Source organism: Rhinolophus ferrumequinum, chromosome 6, assembly GCF_004115265.2.
Source record: "Rhinolophus ferrumequinum isolate MPI-CBG mRhiFer1 chromosome 6, mRhiFer1_v1.p, whole genome shotgun sequence".
Classification (NCBI taxonomy): Eukaryota; Metazoa; Chordata; class Mammalia; order Chiroptera; family Rhinolophidae; genus Rhinolophus; species Rhinolophus ferrumequinum.
In genome coordinates, this window is record NC_046289.1 from 64,789,247 (window position 1) to 64,809,811 (window position 20,565).

Genomic DNA, 20,565 nt, shown 5'->3' on the forward strand with positions numbered 1-20,565 from the left:
TTCTCCATTAAATCCTCCGGCAGCGACCTGCTCCAACGTTGCTTGGCAATTTTGATATCGTCGAGGGTTGCCATGGGGAGGAGGGTGATGTCATTGACACAAAAAACCCACTGAATTTACAAATCAGCTGGGGCTGGAGCTATTTATAAAAACACATTTTTTTTCCCCTGCCTCCTTTTTCTGAGGGGGGAGGGAGCAGAAAGGCTGCATGCCTGGCTCAGTGGGAGCCTCCGCAGCCTCCCAGGAGCCAGACCTCCCAGGCTCTCCCCACCCCCACCCCCTCGCAGAGCTTTGAGATTCAGACCTGGCTGGCAGTGGCCACAGCTGGGCTGTTCCCCTTTGTGGGTCTCAGCTGGTTTTGCTGTGATGGCATATAGGGGGTGCCGGGCAGCGCGAACGCTAGCTTCCTGGGTTGGCAGGGACGCAACTGGACCCCTTGGTTTCAGTGGCCCCTGGTCAGCAAAAGGGGCATGTGCAGGCGGGTAGCTTGAGCTCCTCCACGTGCGCACCCACCTGCCAGCCCCCTGATTGTGCCAGGTGGAGCCTGGTCTTCCACAATACCCCCTTCTCTCTGAGCCTCCCTGCCTCCTTCCCTGGCTCCTTTTTTTCCCAGTGTCTACCTGTGGGGTGCCCAAACCCCAGGCTTGGCCCCCGGCACCTCTCTCCCCACACTTATCCACATTCCCATTGAAATGCCATCCTCTCCATGGCTTTAACCATCAACCTGGAATTGCATACCCTGGAGCCCACGTCTGGCTGCCCCACTGAGGGTGCCACTCTGACTGGCCGGCTTCTGCTCCCAGTGCCCACTGGTGCTGACAGATGGGAACCTGCTCTGACTCTTCCCACCTCTAGCCCCTTACATCCAAGGTGGCACGAGGCTGCTCATATTACTTTTGAAAGCTCTTTCATACATTTCTTCCATAGTGAAACCACGCGGTGTTTGGTTCAAAGCCCAGGCTCTGCGTCTTCACAGCCCTACCGATCATTAGCCAAATGACCTTCGGCGTGTTATTGAGCCAACTGAGCTCATCCATAAAATGGGAATGATTTCACCTGCCTTCCACGATGGTGGGAATTAAATGAACAAAGCTCCTGGCACAGAGACTGCTCATCCTGAGAGCTCAACAACATGAATTTTCTTTTCACTTTCAGCTTTGTTGACTGTGTTGCTTGTTGCTCCTTCTTACCGACCTACCAGCTGGTTAATCTTCCAAAACCATGACCCCAGTCATCTGCTGTGCAAAGGTCTCAAGCTGCACACATAGACATTTTGAGGGAGCTGCACGGTACTGAACCATGTGGCATTAATCATAAAAACTTTAACAATCAGTCAGGTCCTCCAAGTATCAGCCATGGAACCCACCCCAGCTCCATCTTGAGCAGGAAAGACATTTTTTGATGGCCATCAGGTAACTGATTGCTAGCACTGATGAGAAGTCTGGAGCATCGAATCCAGGACAGAAGCCAGGGTAGCCCCGAGGTCTCTAGGCATCAGGATTGACTCTGCAGTCTCCACATTTCCCCGCACCTGGAAGGAAGGTGCTCCCACCATGCACTCCGTCCATCTAGAACAGGGAGCATCTGGTTGGTGGGCTTAGCTCACATGGCCACCTCTAGCTTTGGTGGAGGGGAGGGTAGCCTGGCACAGTGCTTCTGTTACCAGCTACGATGTGTGAAGATTAGGGGCCTGTTACTAAAGGAAAGGGGTCCTGAGCCAGCTAATGGTCACACAACATCTTTGCCACCTTTTCTGATCCTTTGAAATTCCTGAGTGTGATAATCAGGACTTGTTAATTCTTTTTGTCTTCACGGACTTCTGAAAACTGCACAAACAAGACTCACTCCTCTGCTCTATCATATTACATGACTTCTTGATTTGGAGAAATGTCTGGAGACTTAGATCCATTTCTTTCACAGGTTATGGAAAGGGGGGATCTGCCAGCCATTGGAGGAAACCCTGCCAAGTGTGGCTGCCTGTTGCACAGATGCCTGAGTTCCGGGGTCAGTGGTATGCCCTGTGCCTGTTTTTACCCCAGTGGAGTCACCTCTCTGCTAACCCCAGTAAGCTGTGAGCTCTCCAGGGCAGGCATCCCAGCATGGTGCCTGGCACATAGCAGATGCCCAGGCAAACTTGGTTGAATGAATGAATGAACATCTGAAGAGGCTCTGTTCTTTAGACACCCTTACTTAGAGTACAGTGCACTGGGGAGCTGAGAGGGATTCTAGAATCATCAGCCCCAATCCTTTTACAGGTGAGAAAACTGTAGCCCTGAGAGATTAGGTGATCCAGCAAAGCCACAGAGGAAGCTGGAGGCAGAGTTGAGACCGGAACGTGGCTTTCCCTCCTCACAGGCCCGTTCCCTTTGCTGCCTGCCTGTGCCGGCCCACTGGCGCTCAAGCCCCAAGTGTGATGCACCTGTAATTTAGTCAAAGGAAGCAACGGGGCTGTCACCATGGGCATTTCTGCCTTTGAGTCTTGGCTCCAGGGTTGCAGCTGTGTGAATCAATAGTCTTTCACTTCAAGCTCTTTTGTTTTGAAAACTGACATATACTTATAGCCTCAAAAACAACTTGCCTCATCTGTCCCATTTCGGTGAGCTGGGTGCAGTTGGAATGATTGCTTACATCAGCAATGTGCCACTGCGTGGTTTGAAAAGAATCACTTGGGGATGTGTTTAGAAAAGGCCATGTAACAATGATGTCCTAAAATTTTCCTAAACTAATGCTTCCTAGGCTTTCCCAAAGAATAAAAAGTTTCAGAAACCGAGGCTAAGGTTCTCGCATGTGGGAAAAAAACTCCCTTTTACTGCCAGAGTTTTCTAGATCTCCGGATTCACCCCCACACTCCCCGCCCCCTTGTGCTGCATGTAGAGGACGATTTATGCAGGCCTTTCTGATGGCTGAGTGGGCCTGTCTCCACCTGCCTACGTGCGTCAACACCTCTCACCGCAGGCCCAGCAGGGGAGGAACGGATTCTGCCTGGCGTCACCCCCAACCATCCCAAGCCAGGGCAGGCTCCAGAAAGGAAGGGCTTGAATGAGCCCTTGTCACTGGAAGCATGTGTCCCACACTCTGAGGCTTGTGTTACCTGAGGCACCCCTCAGCCCTGGGCCTCCAGGAGAGCCAGGTCTGAGGCAGGGGCCCCACCTTCAGGACACCAGTCCCCCCCCAATCCCCGCCCCCCCGCCAAGGTGTTCGTAGCAAAAGGAGGACGGCCAGGTCAAGTCCTGGGGCTCCTCAGTGGGAATGGAGCTTAAGGAACTTGTCAGATAGGGTTGCTCTGTCCCTTCTGTGCCCTCCCGGGACCCTGGCCCGTTCCTCCTTCCCTCCTGTGGGGGTGGGGTGGAGCAGGGACCCGGGGCCATGAGGTGCCCTGGTAGCAGGGCAAGGTGTGTGGAGGACGGCTGGCAGGGGGCTTCTCTTCACCATGCTCTGGAACAGGAGTGCCTTCTGGGCTGCAGATGAGGGAATTTCTCCAGAACTTTTTGACTAAAGCACATTGGAAAAGCCTCGGAGCTGCCGCGGCCACTTGGGCCTCAATCAAAGGCCCAGTGCTGGCCCTCTGCCTAAAAGCGAAGAAGGAACGACGAGCCCTTCCGATAACCCAGTTTGGGCTGCGTAACCTGCCTGGAAACCAAGGGGCAGGGAAGTGGGGAGGCGGCAAAGGGACCACAGTGCTCTCTGAGGGAAAACAGGGATTATACCCTGAGAAGCTGGTTTAACACCCCTCATGCCTCTGGGGCAAGCGGGGAAGCAAGAAGAGTGACAAGGACGTGACCAGTAAGGACAGACCCAGAGAAGAGGGCAGGGTCAGCAGCATCTGGCTGGAGAGGGCAGACAGAGGTGGGCACCATCCTGCAGGGTCTTCCCTCTTGCCCAACCTATCGCAGTGCTGTAGGGCACGTGAGGGGGGCACAGACCAGACCCCCATGAGGATTAGGAGTGACCCTGGCTGGGGACTTGCTGCTGACCTCTTGGACTCTCCCCTCAGGAGAAACACTTTTTCAAGCAAGTGAATAGGGAACGGAATGCTTTTTCCAGGAACAGGTGGGTGGAATTGTGAGAACACTTGGTTTCGTGAGGAGATAGCAGCATCTGAAACGATTTTGATGAAGTATCTGGCATGTGTCAGCATAGGATGGACAGGCTTCCTGCCTGGTGGTAGCTTGAATCCTCAGAACACCAAGAGGTGGGTGTTGTCCACATTTGCAGATGAGGAGTCTGAGGCTCAGTGTTGCCCTGGCTGTCACTGTGACACCCGTGGCCAAGGCAGGAACTCCCTGGGGGAGCTCTGGGTGACACTGCACAGATGGCTGAAGGGAGCGACTCAAGTTCAGGTCTGGCCACCACCTGCTTTGTCGGGCTGAGTGCTGCTGAAAGGGATGCGCCTGTCTCTGGCTGGCTTTCATCTCTGTGGGAAGTGCAGGACAGGCCTTTAGACTTCGGGAGGGAGTCAGCACTCAATCCCCAGTTCTGTGGCTGGCAGCGGGCCCAGCAGAGGCACTTCCTAGGGGTAAGCCTTTCCTGGGAGGGGTTGGCCTGTCAGAGCAGGGAGAAGGAGGGACTCAGAGGATGTGATGGGCCTTTGCCAATTCAGCCCTAGTCCGCCACAAGCAGAGCGGAATTGACACATCTCAGCTTCTGCAATGAGCAAGGACTAGTGATAAATCTGGCCACACAGGTGATACGAAGCAGCAAAAAGACACACGTGGAGTGTTTCCAATGTCTCTAGAATGACTGTGGCTAAGTGCTCATTTTCTTGAGCACAAACATATATTGGCTATGTAGTGTGCTAAGCCCTTACCATACATCTATTAACACATTAAGTCCTTGTAACAATCCAGTTCATGAATCCAGTCAATAATTATCTGTTGAGTGCTTGCTAGGCTCAAAGCTCAAGTGGCTGTCCTCATGACATTTACAATCTAGGTAGGAACTATCATTATCCCACTTCAGAAATCAGGAAACTGAGGCCTCCCAAAGTTAACTCATTTGCTCAGGTCGCTAAGTAACTGGGCAGGGGTTTGAACCTGGGCAATCAGTTTTCAGGGTCCAGGATGCTATTTTGCTACCACGTCCTTTTTAATTCCCAGCACCACCTATGCAGCAGACACTATACTGGATGCCTAAAACCATCTCATCTCCCTTCTTATTTGCTAGAAGAAACCCAGTGTGTGTGAATGCACATTCTTCTTCCAGTGTCAGGAAGGGCCCTTCCCCAGCACCAGCCCCAGGAGTGAGTGACTCTCGATTAGTTTGCACTGATTTGGGTAATTGCCTTCCTTTTGCCAGGGATTGGTTTAGGTCCCATGTAGCAACCCAGCCAAAAGATCAGAGGCGAAGTTGCTTGGAGGGTTTTTGGGAAGTTTTCTTGTGCTACTCCAGGTTGTTGAGCTTGGAACTGTGGTAACCAACCAAGTCCCTGAGAAGTCCAGCCTGAGGACAAAGGCCAATATGCCGAGGATGGATGAATAGAAAGGTGAAAACAACTTGGGTCCTCCCCCGGTGCTGAGCTCCAGGCTTGTTATGTGACACAGCAAATATTCTTACCCCTTACATTTTGAATTGTCTATGTGTTTTACACGTGGAAACCACCAAACACAAGCCAGCTCCAATCCCTACCATGCCATGATGGCTTCCAGGACCCCCAACCCAAGGTGCCCCTCACTTCCTGAGTGTCCTGACACAGCTGCTCCACTCCTTTGGCTCTTCGTCATGACCTTGAGAGGTCCTTTGACTTACTGTTCTCTGTCGTCTTGGCTTTTAACCTGTAATATCCTGTATCTCTAACTAAATTATAAACTCCCTGAAGGCAGTAAGCATGCCTTACATTTCTTTATATCCTTCCTGGTGCCTGTCATTAATTGTGGAGCCCCAGTAGAGCTTAATAAATATTTATTGGCTCATCTTCTTTGACACATTTCAAGAGATTATTTGTTGCCCGGAGGGCGTAAATGGGCACGTTTCAACAAAGCAAAACAGGCGTCAACAGGTTGCAGCTGCCTAACACCAGACATCTCAATCGTAGCTGATTTCACAATGCATTAAGCCTCTGTGCTGGCCGCTGGGGAGACAGACAAGAATCCGCTGCTTGCTATGGGCCAAGGAACTTCCATGTTCGACAACCATATAGTTAATTCTCATGACAGCCCCTTGGACTAGGAGCCGTCATCACCAGTGTATACACATGGCAGTGACCTGCTGCACCAAGCAGCTGGTAAGGAGCTCGCCTGTGGTATGAGCCCAGGTTTTCCAGTTCCTGAATCAAGTTTATAGGGCTTCCTATGCACCCCTTTTCCTTTTTCCTATTAAGTAGTAGTCACTTTTTATCCATTGGCTGAGGAAAGGGATGTAGCAGAACACAAAACAGAAATAGTTCCAAAAGCCTAACTCTAGCAAGAAGTCACAGCAAGAATGTCTTGGCCTTAAATAGGGAGTAGGCCCTGCTGCCTAAGCCAGAAAGTTGGGAAGACTGGTACAGGAGAGGAGGAGAGAGGGGGACGGGGAGAGGGAGAGGGAGAGGGAGAGAGGATCTCTATCCTGCTTCCCACCATGGTGGCAGCAAGACCCTGCCTGATATGTCAGAGAAAATGGGACCAGAGGCAGCCTTTTCTTCAAGATTGCTGTGCTCTGAACACAGCACAAAAGTGGCAGAACTGTAAGCCGGAGGCCCTTTGGACTGAAAAGGCCTTGTACACTGAAGACTGGGGACAGATGGACCTTCCTGATAGTGTGGTACTTGGCTGACTTTGAGACTGGCTTCTTTAAGTGCAAATATTTATTTTCCTGAAGGTCATTCCCAATAGAAACAACGCATTTCCCATTATCTTTAGATTACAGGATACCATGTTTCTTTCACCTACCTTTATTGTATTACAAATTTAGCTATACTATGTACTGTCAATTAATCTGAGCCAGTAAAGCTCTGATCAACTAGCTGGGATCCTAATCTACTTGAGAGGTTTCCAAAGAACTTCTAAACACTACCACTAAATCAGTACAAGCATCTACAAGTGTCTCTACTAAAAGCTTTAGTTCTCAATATTCCGTCCAGTAGGCACTCAGGTTATCCTCTTTATAGAGGAAGACACTGGCTCAGAGAGGATAAGTAACTTGCTCAATGCCACACAGCCAGGATTCAAGCCAAGGCATTCTGGTTTTTAGAGGCAGCATTTCTAAGCACCACGCTGGTTTGGCACCAACAGGCAAGGAGCCACCTCAATACTGAGGAGTTCCAGTAAGTCCTGGGCCGTGAAATTGATGCCATATAAGGTGAGTGCTATATGCAAGTTATGACGAGAGTATAAAAAGACAGACTAGGGCGGCTGGATGGCTCAGTTGGTTAGAGTGAGAGCTCTGAACAACAGGGTTGCTGGTTCGATTCTCACATGGGCACGTGAGCTGTGCCCTCCACAATTAGATTGAAGGACAACAACTTGGAGCTGATGGGCCCTGGAGAAACACACTGTTCCCCAATTAAATTAAAAAAAAAAAAAAAAAGACAGATTTTGTCCCCAAGAGCTCATCTGAGTTAGGTAAGACATGTACATGTACCTGTACCTGTCCTAGTCAACTAATAATATAATGCAGCAGGGGAAGGGTACAAGCAGGAGCTATGAGGCTGCCCCCAGTGGTCTACACCATGGAACCTCGACCACTGGTCCACATGGTAGGATACTGGGTATGTCTGGCAAGGTGAGTCCTGAGCAAATGGCTTCCTTATCTATTTAGTGACAGTGTACAGTTGATCTGGAAAATCTCTCTTCGCAATGCTAGTTAACTTGGCTCTGCCTAGCTCATGTTTCTGCCCACCTGACCCCCTGGGTTCACTGGAACGCCTTGGCTCGCTGTACTGCACACACACTCACTGTTAGCTATCTCATTTCCTTAAATGAACCATCTCATTAAAGCTTTTGGTCATCCTTTTCAATATTTTTATCGCTTTATTCTAGTGTTACCAAATTTTTAAATTTTGTTTTAAAAATGCAAAACCAAACAAGTAAATGTATACTCATCTTTTTGTTTATAAATTTTAATGGTATCTGTTTTTATGAAATGCCATCCTCACTTTGCTAGTTGCAGGACTGAAGCAATGAAATAAAATGCATCACATGACCAAGCCAGTAAGATTAAACTACTCTGAAATCACAGCATACGCTGATTCACATAACTGTTTCAAATGAACAGGAGGCTAAATTTAAACACACGTGGGACATAAAGTACACATTTTGATGGAATAAATACACCTGTGAAAATAATATTTAATTTTAAAAAGAGTATATAGGACAATGAAATGTATCACAATGTAAGATCAGCATCAAATTATAACACAAAGTTAAAGAAACACACACAAACACACAGTGACACAACGGAAGTGAAAGTGGAGATTACGATTCTAAGTACATCAGAGCCGGGGATAGAACCTTCTGCCGCCCTCACCAAGGCTCTAATGTAACTAGTTTTTTAAAACTCATTGCAGTTCTTTTCTAACGTTTTATTTCTGAGAACTATGTGCTAATTTCTGGGATTGTATAAAGTTAATAGACACACAGTCCTTTGCTCACATCGGCTTTAAAAACTAGCAGTTTGATTGGGCAACCATAATTTCCCACGGAGAGGCCAATTTGAATTTATGGGACAATAATGCTCAGAAGCCGAAAGTCTGCCACGGGAGCCTCTGAGAGCAAGATTATTGGAAGTGGTGTGCTCTGATGGGACAAAAGTATATGTTTATAAAAGTTTAGTCTAAGTTCATCATTGTTTTCTCCTTTCTTAATCATATAATGCCAGTTTGTGGAAACTCAAGTTTTTATACGAAAGGCATAAAATACATTTGTTTTCAATAAAGCTGAGTTTTATATAATTCAATCCGTTGTTCACAGACATAGGAAGTTGTAATAGTAGGAAGATGGTAATTTTCAAAAGTATATCTTGAATAGAAACGTTATAAAACATTTGACCACATGTGAATTATTAGTATACTAAAAATAGAAGTTCAGACATGTTATCTTCAATGGTTTGAAATTATTTTTAGTCTGTCATTTTAATTCCAAATTAATCTTGCTTTTATATTTGGATGATAAAGAGTCCCACATTTCCCATAAAAAAAACCCAACTAACACTTGTTAGGCTTTTCATTGTTTAAAATGTAGAGAAGGGAAAAGATGACAAAACCATGGTCCATAATTTCTTAGCCTAGGTTATCCTAGAGATATAAAAAAAGTAATACATGTACATGGTCAGAAAATTCAAAATTTCAGAAATGTACAAATTGAAAAGTCAAAGCCTTCATTCTTCTCTCTCCACCCATGTACTTTCCCCAAAAGCAATCACTTTTCCCCGTTTTTTTTTTTTAAACATAAGCTGAAAATGTCTGGAACTCATCTTTCAAAGCCTGACTTAGGTTCTGCCATCTCTATGAGCTCGTGCCAAATTGGAAGACTGGCCTTCAGAAACAATGCGAAGTTACTCCCCTCTCCCTGGAGTCCATAGAAATGGTCTGACATCGCCTCTGCATTAGTTCAGGACCCTATTTTCCCAGGGTGTCATACTGATTATCCTTTTAGGACCAATGAGCTTTGGAAGCAGGGAGGACAACTATTACAAACAGTGCTTTATCTTTGAGCACCTGTGCCAATGTTTCTTTAAGATAAATTTTAGAAAACTTTATCAGCTGAAAGGAATATTTAAATTCAATAAAAATTGCCAAATCACCTTCTAATGTATCAAATTTGCACTCCAACTGCTAATATATGAGTACCCGCTTCTCTTTCACCCTCACAATTTTTAACCATTTACTATGTGAATGATGTTACTATGTGAATGATGTTACTATGTGAATGATGAAATTTTCAAGTTTATTTTGCATTTTATTTAATTAGAAATGAGGGTGAACATCTCATGTGTGCTGGCCATCAAAATATTTTAGTGGGTTGTTCAGGATCCTTTGTCTATTTCTATTGTTTTTCAAGTTTTTAAAAGAGTGTTGTTTTTTTTACTTTAGGTAAAATAGTGCTTTATCATATTTTATTCATTCAGGCATTACTCTAGGCTCTGGGGTTAAAACAGGAAACAAAGTAAATTCCTTGCCTTAAGGAGCTTAAATTCTAATAGTGGGATATAGGAAAAAGAATTTACACACACACACACACACACACACACACACACACACACACACTCTCACACGAGATGGGGACAGTTGTTAAAATCAAGTTGATAGTTGTGATAGTTGAAAACATAAAGCAGGGTAAAGACAGATAAAAAATAATAGCAGTGTGTCTGGGGGATGCTATTTTGTACAGAATGGCCAGGAAAGTCTGGCCATAAGTCTCTGATAAAATGGAGATTTGAGAAGACACCTGAAGAGAAGGGAGTAACCAAGACCCAAGAAAGAACATTCCAGGCAGGAGAAATGGTAAAGCAAAAAAGGCTGCAAAGAGAGAAACTAGTGGGCATGTTTAAGGAGCAGCAAGAAGGTGGACAGACTAGAATGGACAAGGAAAAGAGGAGTCAGGAAATAGTGGGGTCAGATCTGGTAAGGTCTTGTCAGTGGTGATAAAGTATTTAGATTTTGTGCTGTGTGAGATGGGAAGCCTTTGGAGGAGTCATATAAGACTGCAGGTGCGTGGTGGGGAAAGCATAGAGACCAGTTAATGAGATCTTGGGATAATGCAAGTGAAAGATGATGCAAACAATGTTTGCAAGTAATTTTTCCTAGTTTGAGTTTGTGGTGTTTTCTTTGGAGGGGAGATAGGCGGCCATGTCAGACTTTACCTGCTATGGTAATAAACAGAAAGCTTCTTGTTTGTAGCTTGGGTTTATGTCCCATAGATAAAAGATTACAGAGTCATACAGTTTTAGATTTTCATTTTTTTACATTAACATTTTTGATCTATCTAAAATTATTTTGCGGATGAGCAGTAAAAGCGGCAGAGACCACAGCCCATGGCTATGCAATTTATTCGCTACACAAGAGAGCAGGCTGAGGCGTAAGTCGGGACCGAATTCCAGTGGAGCAATGGTGTGCTGAGAGGTGCTGAATCCACCAGGGGAAGGCGCCTTCTGTAACATGTACAGAGGTGCTGTATGAACTGATGCTGGCACTGGTGATACAGTCCAAACTCTAACCCATTGTTTCAATACCAGTTATTGAATAACCCGTCTTTTCCCATACTGATTTGAAATGCCACCTTTATGCTATTAAATATTCATGGCTTCTTGCATCTTTCGTAGAACCACAGACCTCACTAAGTTGAAGTCTGCCATATTAAAAAAAATTTTTTTAAATGTATTTTCCTCACTAGGGAAGTCTTTATTTTAGGAGCCAGATTGGAAGCAGATTTTGGCATACTAGAAAGAGTTGGTGCAGTTGGATGAAGATTTCCTCACTTTCTGATGGCAATAAAAAAGAAGCATTTCCTTGCTTAAAGACTTTAGCTTAAACACATCAACAAGTCATTTCAAAGAGCCTTGTGCTAACCGTCTGAAAGGCTTTCTTGTCTATCTTGATAATAGTTCAACTAATAGGCTAAAGTCCTACTGTTATAGGAAACGTTTTTATTTCCAGACTCAGGATTGGCATCACTTAGAGCACTGTGACTTGGGTGGAAGGTTTCTTACACAACCGTCACAGGAGGAGGAAGGCTTACAGTGGTAGACTGTGGACGCACACTTTGTGAATGGTGAGGCATTATGTATTCCATGGTCTCTTTCAAACAAAAATGAAAATCCTGTCTTTTCAGCTGTTTTTTGCCCCTAGGTCCATCATTATGCTATTTCTGCCTTAGTGAGACAAGAAATAAAAATCATTTGAAGCTTCTGCCAACAAACAGAGGCTTTTCTCCCAAGACAAACAAATATAAAATACAAGATTAATGGGGAAGTGCCCCCTTTGTGGTTTTATGCTTAGGCAAAGAGAAAACTAAGACATCACAGCTCCTAACTGATCAGGTACTGTTTTCTCCCCTGTACAGAGGACTGGGGTTGGAGGGGATGGGAAATGGAGGGAGTGGTGGCAAAACAGTTGCAACGTCTCTAATAAAGTAGCTTCCTCAGATTCTCCTCCCTCTCCTCAGAATGGACTTGAAGAAACAAAGTTTTATCCGTAGAGCAGTTGTCTGTCAGTCTTACTGTCAAGATTGCTGAAGAAGTCACTAGATGGTAGCTAAGCCTATCTTAAGAAAGAATCTAGATTTATTGTCCCGCCTCAAAGTAACAAGTTTATGTGTCAAAGCGGTAGACTGAGAAATGAGGAGAACAGAGGGACAGAAGGGCTCAATTACATAAAAGGTGCAGATACATAATTTTATATCATTAGTTGTAGAAGCAAACATGAACATATTTAAAGAGTTGTATTTTGGTTAAGAGCAAGAATTTCTAAGTTGATTATCTTTCAGATCTAAGTCATGTTTCAGTGCTTCAACTATATATGCTTAATTATTTTTAGTTGAGGTATACTTAGAATTTTCTGCTTTCCAGCAATCTTAGAGTAGTAACAGTGACAAATAGAGTTAAAAAAAAATCAGGCACTAGCATGAAGGCATATTTGATAATTTTGATATTTGGATATGAAATAGATAATTTTCAGTACCTTTTTACACCAATTTTCTTGCCTGTCCCCAAGGCCAGGTGTAGTTTGTGTTTCCGTTTGGGGGTCCAATACTTCCTCTAGACCTATTCTCCCCCAAATTATTCCATACTTCAAAGTTATCTTTTTATTCTGACCTTCTGCCTCTTCAAACCTTCCAAACAACAGAACCCCCTTTTATTCTTTCATAACCCTTGCCCCCACCGAGTCACTGTATTAGAATAGGGGTTATCCTATTTCTGAAGGGTTGCTAAACCCCATTCAAAACCTTTCTTTTCTGGTCTAACAGCCACAATCCTAATCAAGAGACCCAGTAGCAACAGCACCACTAGGTTATTTAAATAGACCAAGGGGCTTGGTGGATAAGAAAACATTAAAATATAATGAAAACATAAACAATATTGCCTCCTGAAATTTAAGAAATTTTGGCCTTGCGTAAATCATTTTATCTACTTACTTTTCAATCTAGACCACTTAATGGAAGGTCAGGAAAGTTATTATCCTATCATAATAGTTCCAAATCTAGGATATATAAATTTCTGTGGTAAAATAGCTCCTGTCTGAAAAAAAAAAAAAAAAAAAATCAAGCCTTTTTTTTTAATCTTAGTTGGCAAAAAGTAGATGAGATGTTAGAAGCACAAATTTAACAAATACTATTTTATTATTTACAAAATACATAGTGATCATAAGGGTACATGTCACAAATTACAAAAGGGAAAAAAATTATAGACAAATGTGTTAAACAACAAGGTACCCATTCACATGAAGTCCCATTTAGAATAAAACAGTTCTTTGTTAAAGTTAGACAAAGCCAAGTGTAGGTACATTGCTGTGTAAAAAAATGTCGGTTACCTAGAAATATAACTCTACCAAAAAGTAGAAGTGTTGATAGTGTATTAAATGCGTCCTAAATTAGATTTTATAGCACATATATGTCCAGTGTTCCACAACAGAACCACTGGTTTTAGGCAGGAATCTGTGAGAGACTTGACTGCCTATCTCGCTGGAAGAGCAAAGCCTCAGGACCAATTAACTTCCCTACCTTCCATAAAGCTTTGTTCAGGTGACTTTGGAATGTGGTGTCAAACACCCCATTCATTTCTGCTGCAAGCTCCCTTAGAACAGACACTGTGGGCTCATCACTGGCATTCAGAATCCGCACAAAGAATTTATTCCACAATTCACCATCTTTTAGCCTAAAAATATATAAACCATTTCCATCAAGATTAGGCATATAAAAGTTAAAATTCTTTCCGTGTTTAACTCAGTGGTACAGTTATGTACTAAGATGATTTAAGGTAATGCCTAGAACTCTAGGGTTAGAGATTATTCAGTAGTCCTTTGAAAGCCCAAGGTGGTACTAAAAAAAAAATAAAAAAGACTACCATAGTGAGAAAAGCCATAATACAGTGCACATAAAGGGGCAAAAAAGTCTCTTATCTAAATGTATAAATTTCCTCTGTGTACTAAGTAAGACACAGCACTTCTGCAAATATTTTCTCCTCTCCTGATTTTCCTAATGTCTAGGTTATTAGAAAAACTACAACTCCCTTCCCCCACCCAAAGGATTATTATCTTCCCAATTCTGAGAATCCTAAGCTTGATTGAAGTAACTACCACTTAAGTCTATGGTATTTGTACTTTTTTTTTTTTTAATCAAAGAAGCTTCCATTACTGCATAAGGCAGAGCTATTAGGAGACCCCAGCTGACCTCACCTGTTTCTGTTTGTGTTCAAGACTCATCTAGGACCATAACCAGCTGGGGATACTGAATCAGTCCTATGTGTATATTTCAAGCCTATTTTTAAAGTACATGTTAGAGACAAGATTGGCCAAATTCTGAATTTAATAAAGAAAAAAATACAATTCAATTGTTGGAAGGAAAACGGGTATTAAATCTTCAATGCTGATTTTTATTTGAAATCAAAGAACGTACCAAAAAGTGATAATTGGTAAACTTATTCTGGGAAGTTATTAGCTCTGATAAACTAAAGTGGAACATGGTGTATTTAGTACGTTTTCTGAGTAGGCTTGAGGGAGTATTAAGGTGCTGAGCCCAAGCAGCTCTTCTTAAGGAGATTTTCAGTTCTTTGCTTTGGTCCCACCCATTCAATAAATAAACACACAATAGCCTACTATTAGTATGTAATTTAGAAATTTAACTTTCTTCAAGAGATGCTTATTAACTTTTGATAACAATAGCTATTAAAAAGGGGTATAAGACTAACACCAATTGGTTAGAAAATTATTCTCATAAAATGTTTCTACTAGCACTTCTAAATTGAGAGGCTTCAATATACCATAATTACATTCTTTACAACACATTTAAGGTCCAGAAGGATATCCTGAAGTCTGAATAGTTTCATACTCTTAATTACCAATTCCTTTATCCTGCACTAGGTGTTCCACTGATACTGTAACAAAAACTGATTAATGGAATCATGGCATTTGGACTAAGAAAACTAAGGCTGCCAAAGCTGAGAGAGCACCTAAGAGAAAGAGAAAATTATTTGGACAGGTAAAGACCCTGAAATCACCAATACTTACTCAGAAATATTTTGGCTAAGTTTCCAGAGGGACCCATCCCAGAAGACCTGTAGGTGTTCCTTGAACAATAGTAAATGTGCTAAATCTGCTATACCAAACAGATCTACCTGAAATCATAAAAAGCACATCAGCTAAAATAATTCTCTGCTACTATCAAGGCAATTTATTTACGTAGGAAGTTAAGATACTGTAGTGATTAACTAAGTTTATTTCATGACATATATTTCAGTAGAATAGTTCTTTACTCTTACAGTAAAGAAACTCCCCAAAGAAGTGATCAGTAGAGCCAACTCTAGGAAATATATATAAGAACAAAAGATAAAAATATCTGGACTGTCAAATTAAAATTTGTAGACCTACTGAATTTGCATGGATTCCACCTGTGATCTAAATGTGGCTCATACGACTAGTCCAGGTTCATGCTATATATTCAATCAGCAAATGCCGTATGTCCAGAGCTGAATTACAAGGGAGTTCTTGTATATAATGCCACCATATAAAACACTTCACATTTGTCCTAATGATTTAATTTAATCCTCACAACAATTCGTATGTACATAGAGCAAATCGGGTTCCTTATTTTACAGAGAAGATCACAGAAAATGACTTATAAAGACTACATAGGTAAGTGGTAGAAATGACCCTGACACATACGTTCCTTAGTCAGTCATGTGTCTGCACGTGTATGTACATTCTTCAGTGTTGTGACAGAAAAATGGTACATTTTGCTTGACTTGATGATATTTGAAATCTAGGTCATCTATTCCAGGAGAGACAACATGAGTAAACACTAGCTTTCATAGCCTATTTAGATAAAAAAGATTAAGAAACCCTCTCCCTATTTTCTCAGGCTTGTTTTACACTTACCTGGTAGGGAGAAGAACAGTTAGCCAGGATCTTTTGTCCTTCCAGGATCTGTACAGTCCGAAAGCCGCTGAGGGTAAAGACGTCTGGCTGCACCCTAAGGTCGACACTGTAGGAAAAGTCCACTATGTTCAAAGCTTGATTGTTCTTATTACAGTCATATGGATCGTGGATTCTAAGCCCAGATTTAAGAGAAAGAGATAATAAAAATAGGCCATGAAAGAAGCTGCATAGCTGGTCTTATAAAAAAAAAAAAAGAAAGAAAAAAGAAAAAAAAGAGGTACTGCAGGTGTGTCTTAGCTATGTCAACAGCTCCCTCCAGTGGTTACTTTTGAAACTGCACCTGTGAGAGCAGTGGCAGTATCCACCCAAGTGGGGAATGTCAAGATTATAGTTTAGTGACACATAGTATTGTATATCTAAACTATAGTGTATGGCCACCACAGAACATTTATCAAGTTTCCATATTATGTAAAGTAAGTACTGGAAGTACAGTGTAGAACTCTGCCTTGTACTGTACACATTAACACATATAAAAATAATGATTTTACACACAATTACGATGGAGGAAATTAAGCTTTTACAGGTGTCACAGCCTTTCTTGTTTACTATTATAGATTAAGCATTCCTGATGTTATTCAGATTCCTCTCTTCCAGAGTTTAATTGAAAACTCTATAAGGTTGGTTTTTGGTAAAATGCTACCTATACTGTAAACTATCCTGGTTCTATTAAACTAATAACATATTCTATCTTAACTCTTATTCCAACCCTTATTTCCTTAAAAAACAACAGAAAACTCTGTAACACTAATTCTCTACTGATTATTTTCCTTGGGTTTATCTATTCCATGCAACAAAGCTATAATACTATCCAAAGAGACACAGGAACTATTTATGTGAGAGGAAAGAATGGATTGTTTTTGTGTTTCTTTTGTCTCTCTGCTTTTCTCAGTTATTTCCCTCAAAGCCCTGACGGACATCACTGGCAGGTCCTACATTCCTAAATACTTAGGCTTTGACTAACCCCATCACATACTTCCACATCACAGAATGATTTATTTTACTTTAAAATTTATATTTGCTCCCATTTTTCCTTGGCACAAGATGCAACCTTTTTGGGCATCATAAAGCTATAATTCCCAGCTATTTTTAAAACTTGGGAGAGGTAGGAAAAATGTTTCTTAATAAAAAGAAGGAAGGTCTCCTAGCTTTCTAACTGGCCACTCAATGTAACCAGGGGTAAGACATTCCATTTTTTTGGATCTCATTTTCCTCACACACACACTATGTATGTATGTGCGTGTATATATATATTCCTTGTGAATCTATATGAAATTCCCTATCAAATTTGATAAGTTGTGACAAAGTAAAAGGCAATGTCCCTTTTCCTGGAGTCCTCTGGTGACTGAGAGAAGGGGTATCTGAATACATAGTACAGAAATGCCCAATCCTTAAAAGGCTTAGAATATCCCTTTGTTTACAATTTCTATAGCCCTGAGAACTTTAGCACTATCCTCTGAACTTGCAGTGTGAAGTAGGGTGAAAATAAAAACTATACCTGGGGTTTTCACATTTGGAAACACGTTGGGGGAGCTTTTTGGTGGTCACAACAGCGGGGAATATAATTTGTCTTTAATTGGGTGGGGTGGGGGGAGTTCTGGGGAAATAGAGATATAAAACATCCGGAAATGCTTGCAACATACTTGCACAAAGAATTCTCTCATCCAAAATACCTATAGTGCCCAGGATGAGAAATGCTGCTATATTATGCTGGGAAAGACTTTAGGATTCTGCTATCTCAGGAAAGAAAGTGGGATGCTCTAGTTCTTTTGGTTATAATTGCAGAAATACATTGAGGGTTCTTTTAATTTCTATGCCAACTATAATTTAGAGTCTAATTCAGTCTCCTCTTACAGATGAAGTAGTCAGAAGTGTAAAGAATGATTGCAGCTTTTAGTTGTACACCAATGACCTCAGAGAAAAAGTTAAATGCTTAACCAAGGTTGGGGTAGACACAGGATTGGGCAGACAAAGCATCTTTAAACCAGATCGCTTTATTCAAATACCATGAGCCAATAATCATTAAAAGGGTGTGATGGTCCTTTTCATAAAACAAAAATTGTGGGATGTCTTTGCATTGTTCACGCCTCCATGTTTTTTATATTTTCTCAGTTCTTAGTATTTAGGCTTCATTTCTTATTTTATTCTCTGCACTCACCCCTTGAACCTGATGGCTAAGCCCCTTTTCTTGGCATAGTTGGCAGTTGTACTCTGGTTTTCCCCATTCCTCTTGGCAATTACCTCAGTTTGGCCTGATTTCAGGTTTGGCCTTTGGAACTAAGTAGTACCTCGGTTTCACTAGCATTATTTGCTAGATCTGCACTGGTCCCACTCAGAGAAAGACTACACACAATCTACTTCCCATTTCCCCAAACATTCATGTGTTATATCTCTTCTTGACAGGAACCATCACAATACTCAGAGTGGTTAATTCTTTTTTCTGAATTAATGTATTTCCTCAAAGTGTTTTTTTCTTTGAATTCGTTTAAACTATTCCCCATGATTATTGACTTTTAGATAACAAATATTCTCTTAACATACTGTGTTCATCAATATGGCATTTATCAAAAGGCAAAAGAAAATGGCAACTATCCGTGTGTAAGAGAAAGCTGACAGAATCGTAAGAGAATGAAAAAGACTGACCTGTTTCTAAGAATCAGACTCCTTGGACTCAAGTCACCATGGACTATTTCTGCTTTGTGTAGTTTCTCCACTATTGTCAAAAGGTTATAAACAATCAACACTGTTATTTCGTGGGTAATAAATTCACTGTGTTGAAAAAGATCCTGGAAAAAGAAGGACAAAAAACTCACTATTTCTTACGTTAGTATGACTGTACTTAAACTCAATACCTTGCTAACTGCTGCTTTGTACTCTTCCCTGTTGTTCTCTATTACAATGTGGGTTCCCTATGTAGGTTGGGTCTTGCCCCAGTTTTAACAACACTGCTCTCCTGTAAGATTATTTGTGAGGATTTAATGAAATAATGGACGAAGTGCATCAAGGATGACCCTGGCCCATAACAGGTGCTCTATAAAGGATAGTTTTAAAATACCCTTATTCCAACCATTTTAGAGAATACATATTGCCATCAAAACATGCAGCAAAACCTAATGTACTAAGAACATTCCAAGGAATAAAATGATATATTGTGTTTGGATTCAAAAAGTAATCCAGTATGTGAGGGGGTAGTATAGACAAAATAAAAGTGACAAAAATAGACCACCTCTGGTTCCCATTCCTTATGCAAGGAGTTTGGAAGTCGCCATTCTGTCTTAACAAGTAAAAAGCTGAACAGACTGAAAAATCAATAACTCAGAAGAGATCTGTAAGCATCGGGGACTCCATGCTTTTGTGAGTTTTACATTTAGGAGCTAGACCAGGTTCGCTCAGTAAATATCAGAGAAAAATTTCCCTCGTGCTGTGGCAGGAGAAGGGGAAAAGGAACCATCCTGAAACAGTCCAGATCACTCTGTTCTTCACAAGGCTTGCACTCAGGAAGGGAAATACCCAACTTGAGCCCTCTCTAGCCATTTTATCCCACGTAAGGGGCAGAGAAAAAAAAACTGAGAAACACTTGTGGTGAAGTTCACAGTGCAAAGACATAGCCTCACTATAAACGAATATAAGTCAAGTCACAGGATTATAGAACCTCACACCTTACCTATCACATTACTAAAGGCCTATTTACAGCAGTTCCTTTCACCATGTCTGGCTGTCAAGAAAAAATTACAAGGCATACTAAAAGGCAAAAACACAATTTGAGACAGAGCAAGTATCAAAACCAGACGTGGCAAGGATGTTGGAATTATCAGTCCAGGAATTTAAAACAAGAGTGGACATAAGCTGATGACAATCATAGTTAGATGATTTGGTAATTGCACAATTCTCTTTACTTTTGTGTATGTTTGAAAATTGACACACTAAAAGTTAAAAGAAGTTCTTGGTCAAAATAACTTAGGAAAAGAAAATGATCAATGCTTTTAATTTATAACGAACTGGATTATTTATAGATTAACTGGAATTTTGTACTATGTACTAAATTGTTTTGCTAAGTGGAGCACAAATCTCTCTACTTGAGACCTTAAATTCTATGTTTTTATATTATTGCAAACCTGAAGGGTGAAGCAGTTTATATATTGGTGCCAAACAATACAGCCATCTTGGTATTGATAATAGCTGCACAAATGATCACACTCCTCATTTAAACGTTCCCTTAACTTGAGGTTGATATAAAAGTCCCATGGGACAGTTTGAGAAGATACCTGTAAGAGATTATATTTTAAAATAAGAGCAATTAGAATCTATGGTTGTCATTGGCAGATTGAAAACATTCCCTCCCACCCTTCCAATACCCCAACAGAAATAATACTAAAGGGATGTTTTAAAAAGCATCTATAATAAAGGGCACAGCAGCAAGAAATTCTGGAAGCTAGAAAGAGACCACTAAGAGGTAAAATCCACTTAGCAGACCCAAGGAAAGTTGATTCCATCAATGGAGAAAG

General features: G+C 41.8%; 1 protein-coding gene across 3 annotated transcripts in view; it reads right to left on the reverse strand.

Annotated features, from left to right (window-relative positions):
* Positions 1 to 13,268: 13,268 nt before the first annotated feature.
* Positions 13,269 to 20,565, reverse strand: part of BUB1B (BUB1 mitotic checkpoint serine/threonine kinase B) — a 55,635-nt gene continuing 48,338 nt past the window's right edge. Inside the window, exons 20-24 of one of the 3 annotated variants that reach the window (XM_033109719.1) lie at positions 20,176 to 20,325; positions 18,704 to 18,846; positions 16,004 to 16,175; positions 15,137 to 15,243; positions 13,269 to 13,785 (exon numbers count right to left, since the gene is read on the reverse strand). In XM_033109719.1, coding sequence (XP_032965610.1) covers positions 13,554 to 13,785; positions 15,137 to 15,243; positions 16,004 to 16,175; positions 18,704 to 18,846; positions 20,176 to 20,325 — 804 coding nt within the window. In that variant the 3' untranslated portion in view covers positions 13,269 to 13,553. The remainder of the gene's footprint in view (positions 13,786 to 15,136; positions 15,244 to 16,003; positions 16,176 to 18,703; positions 18,847 to 20,175; positions 20,326 to 20,565) is intronic. The other 2 variants (XM_033109720.1, XM_033109721.1) reach the window with 2 other exon arrangements.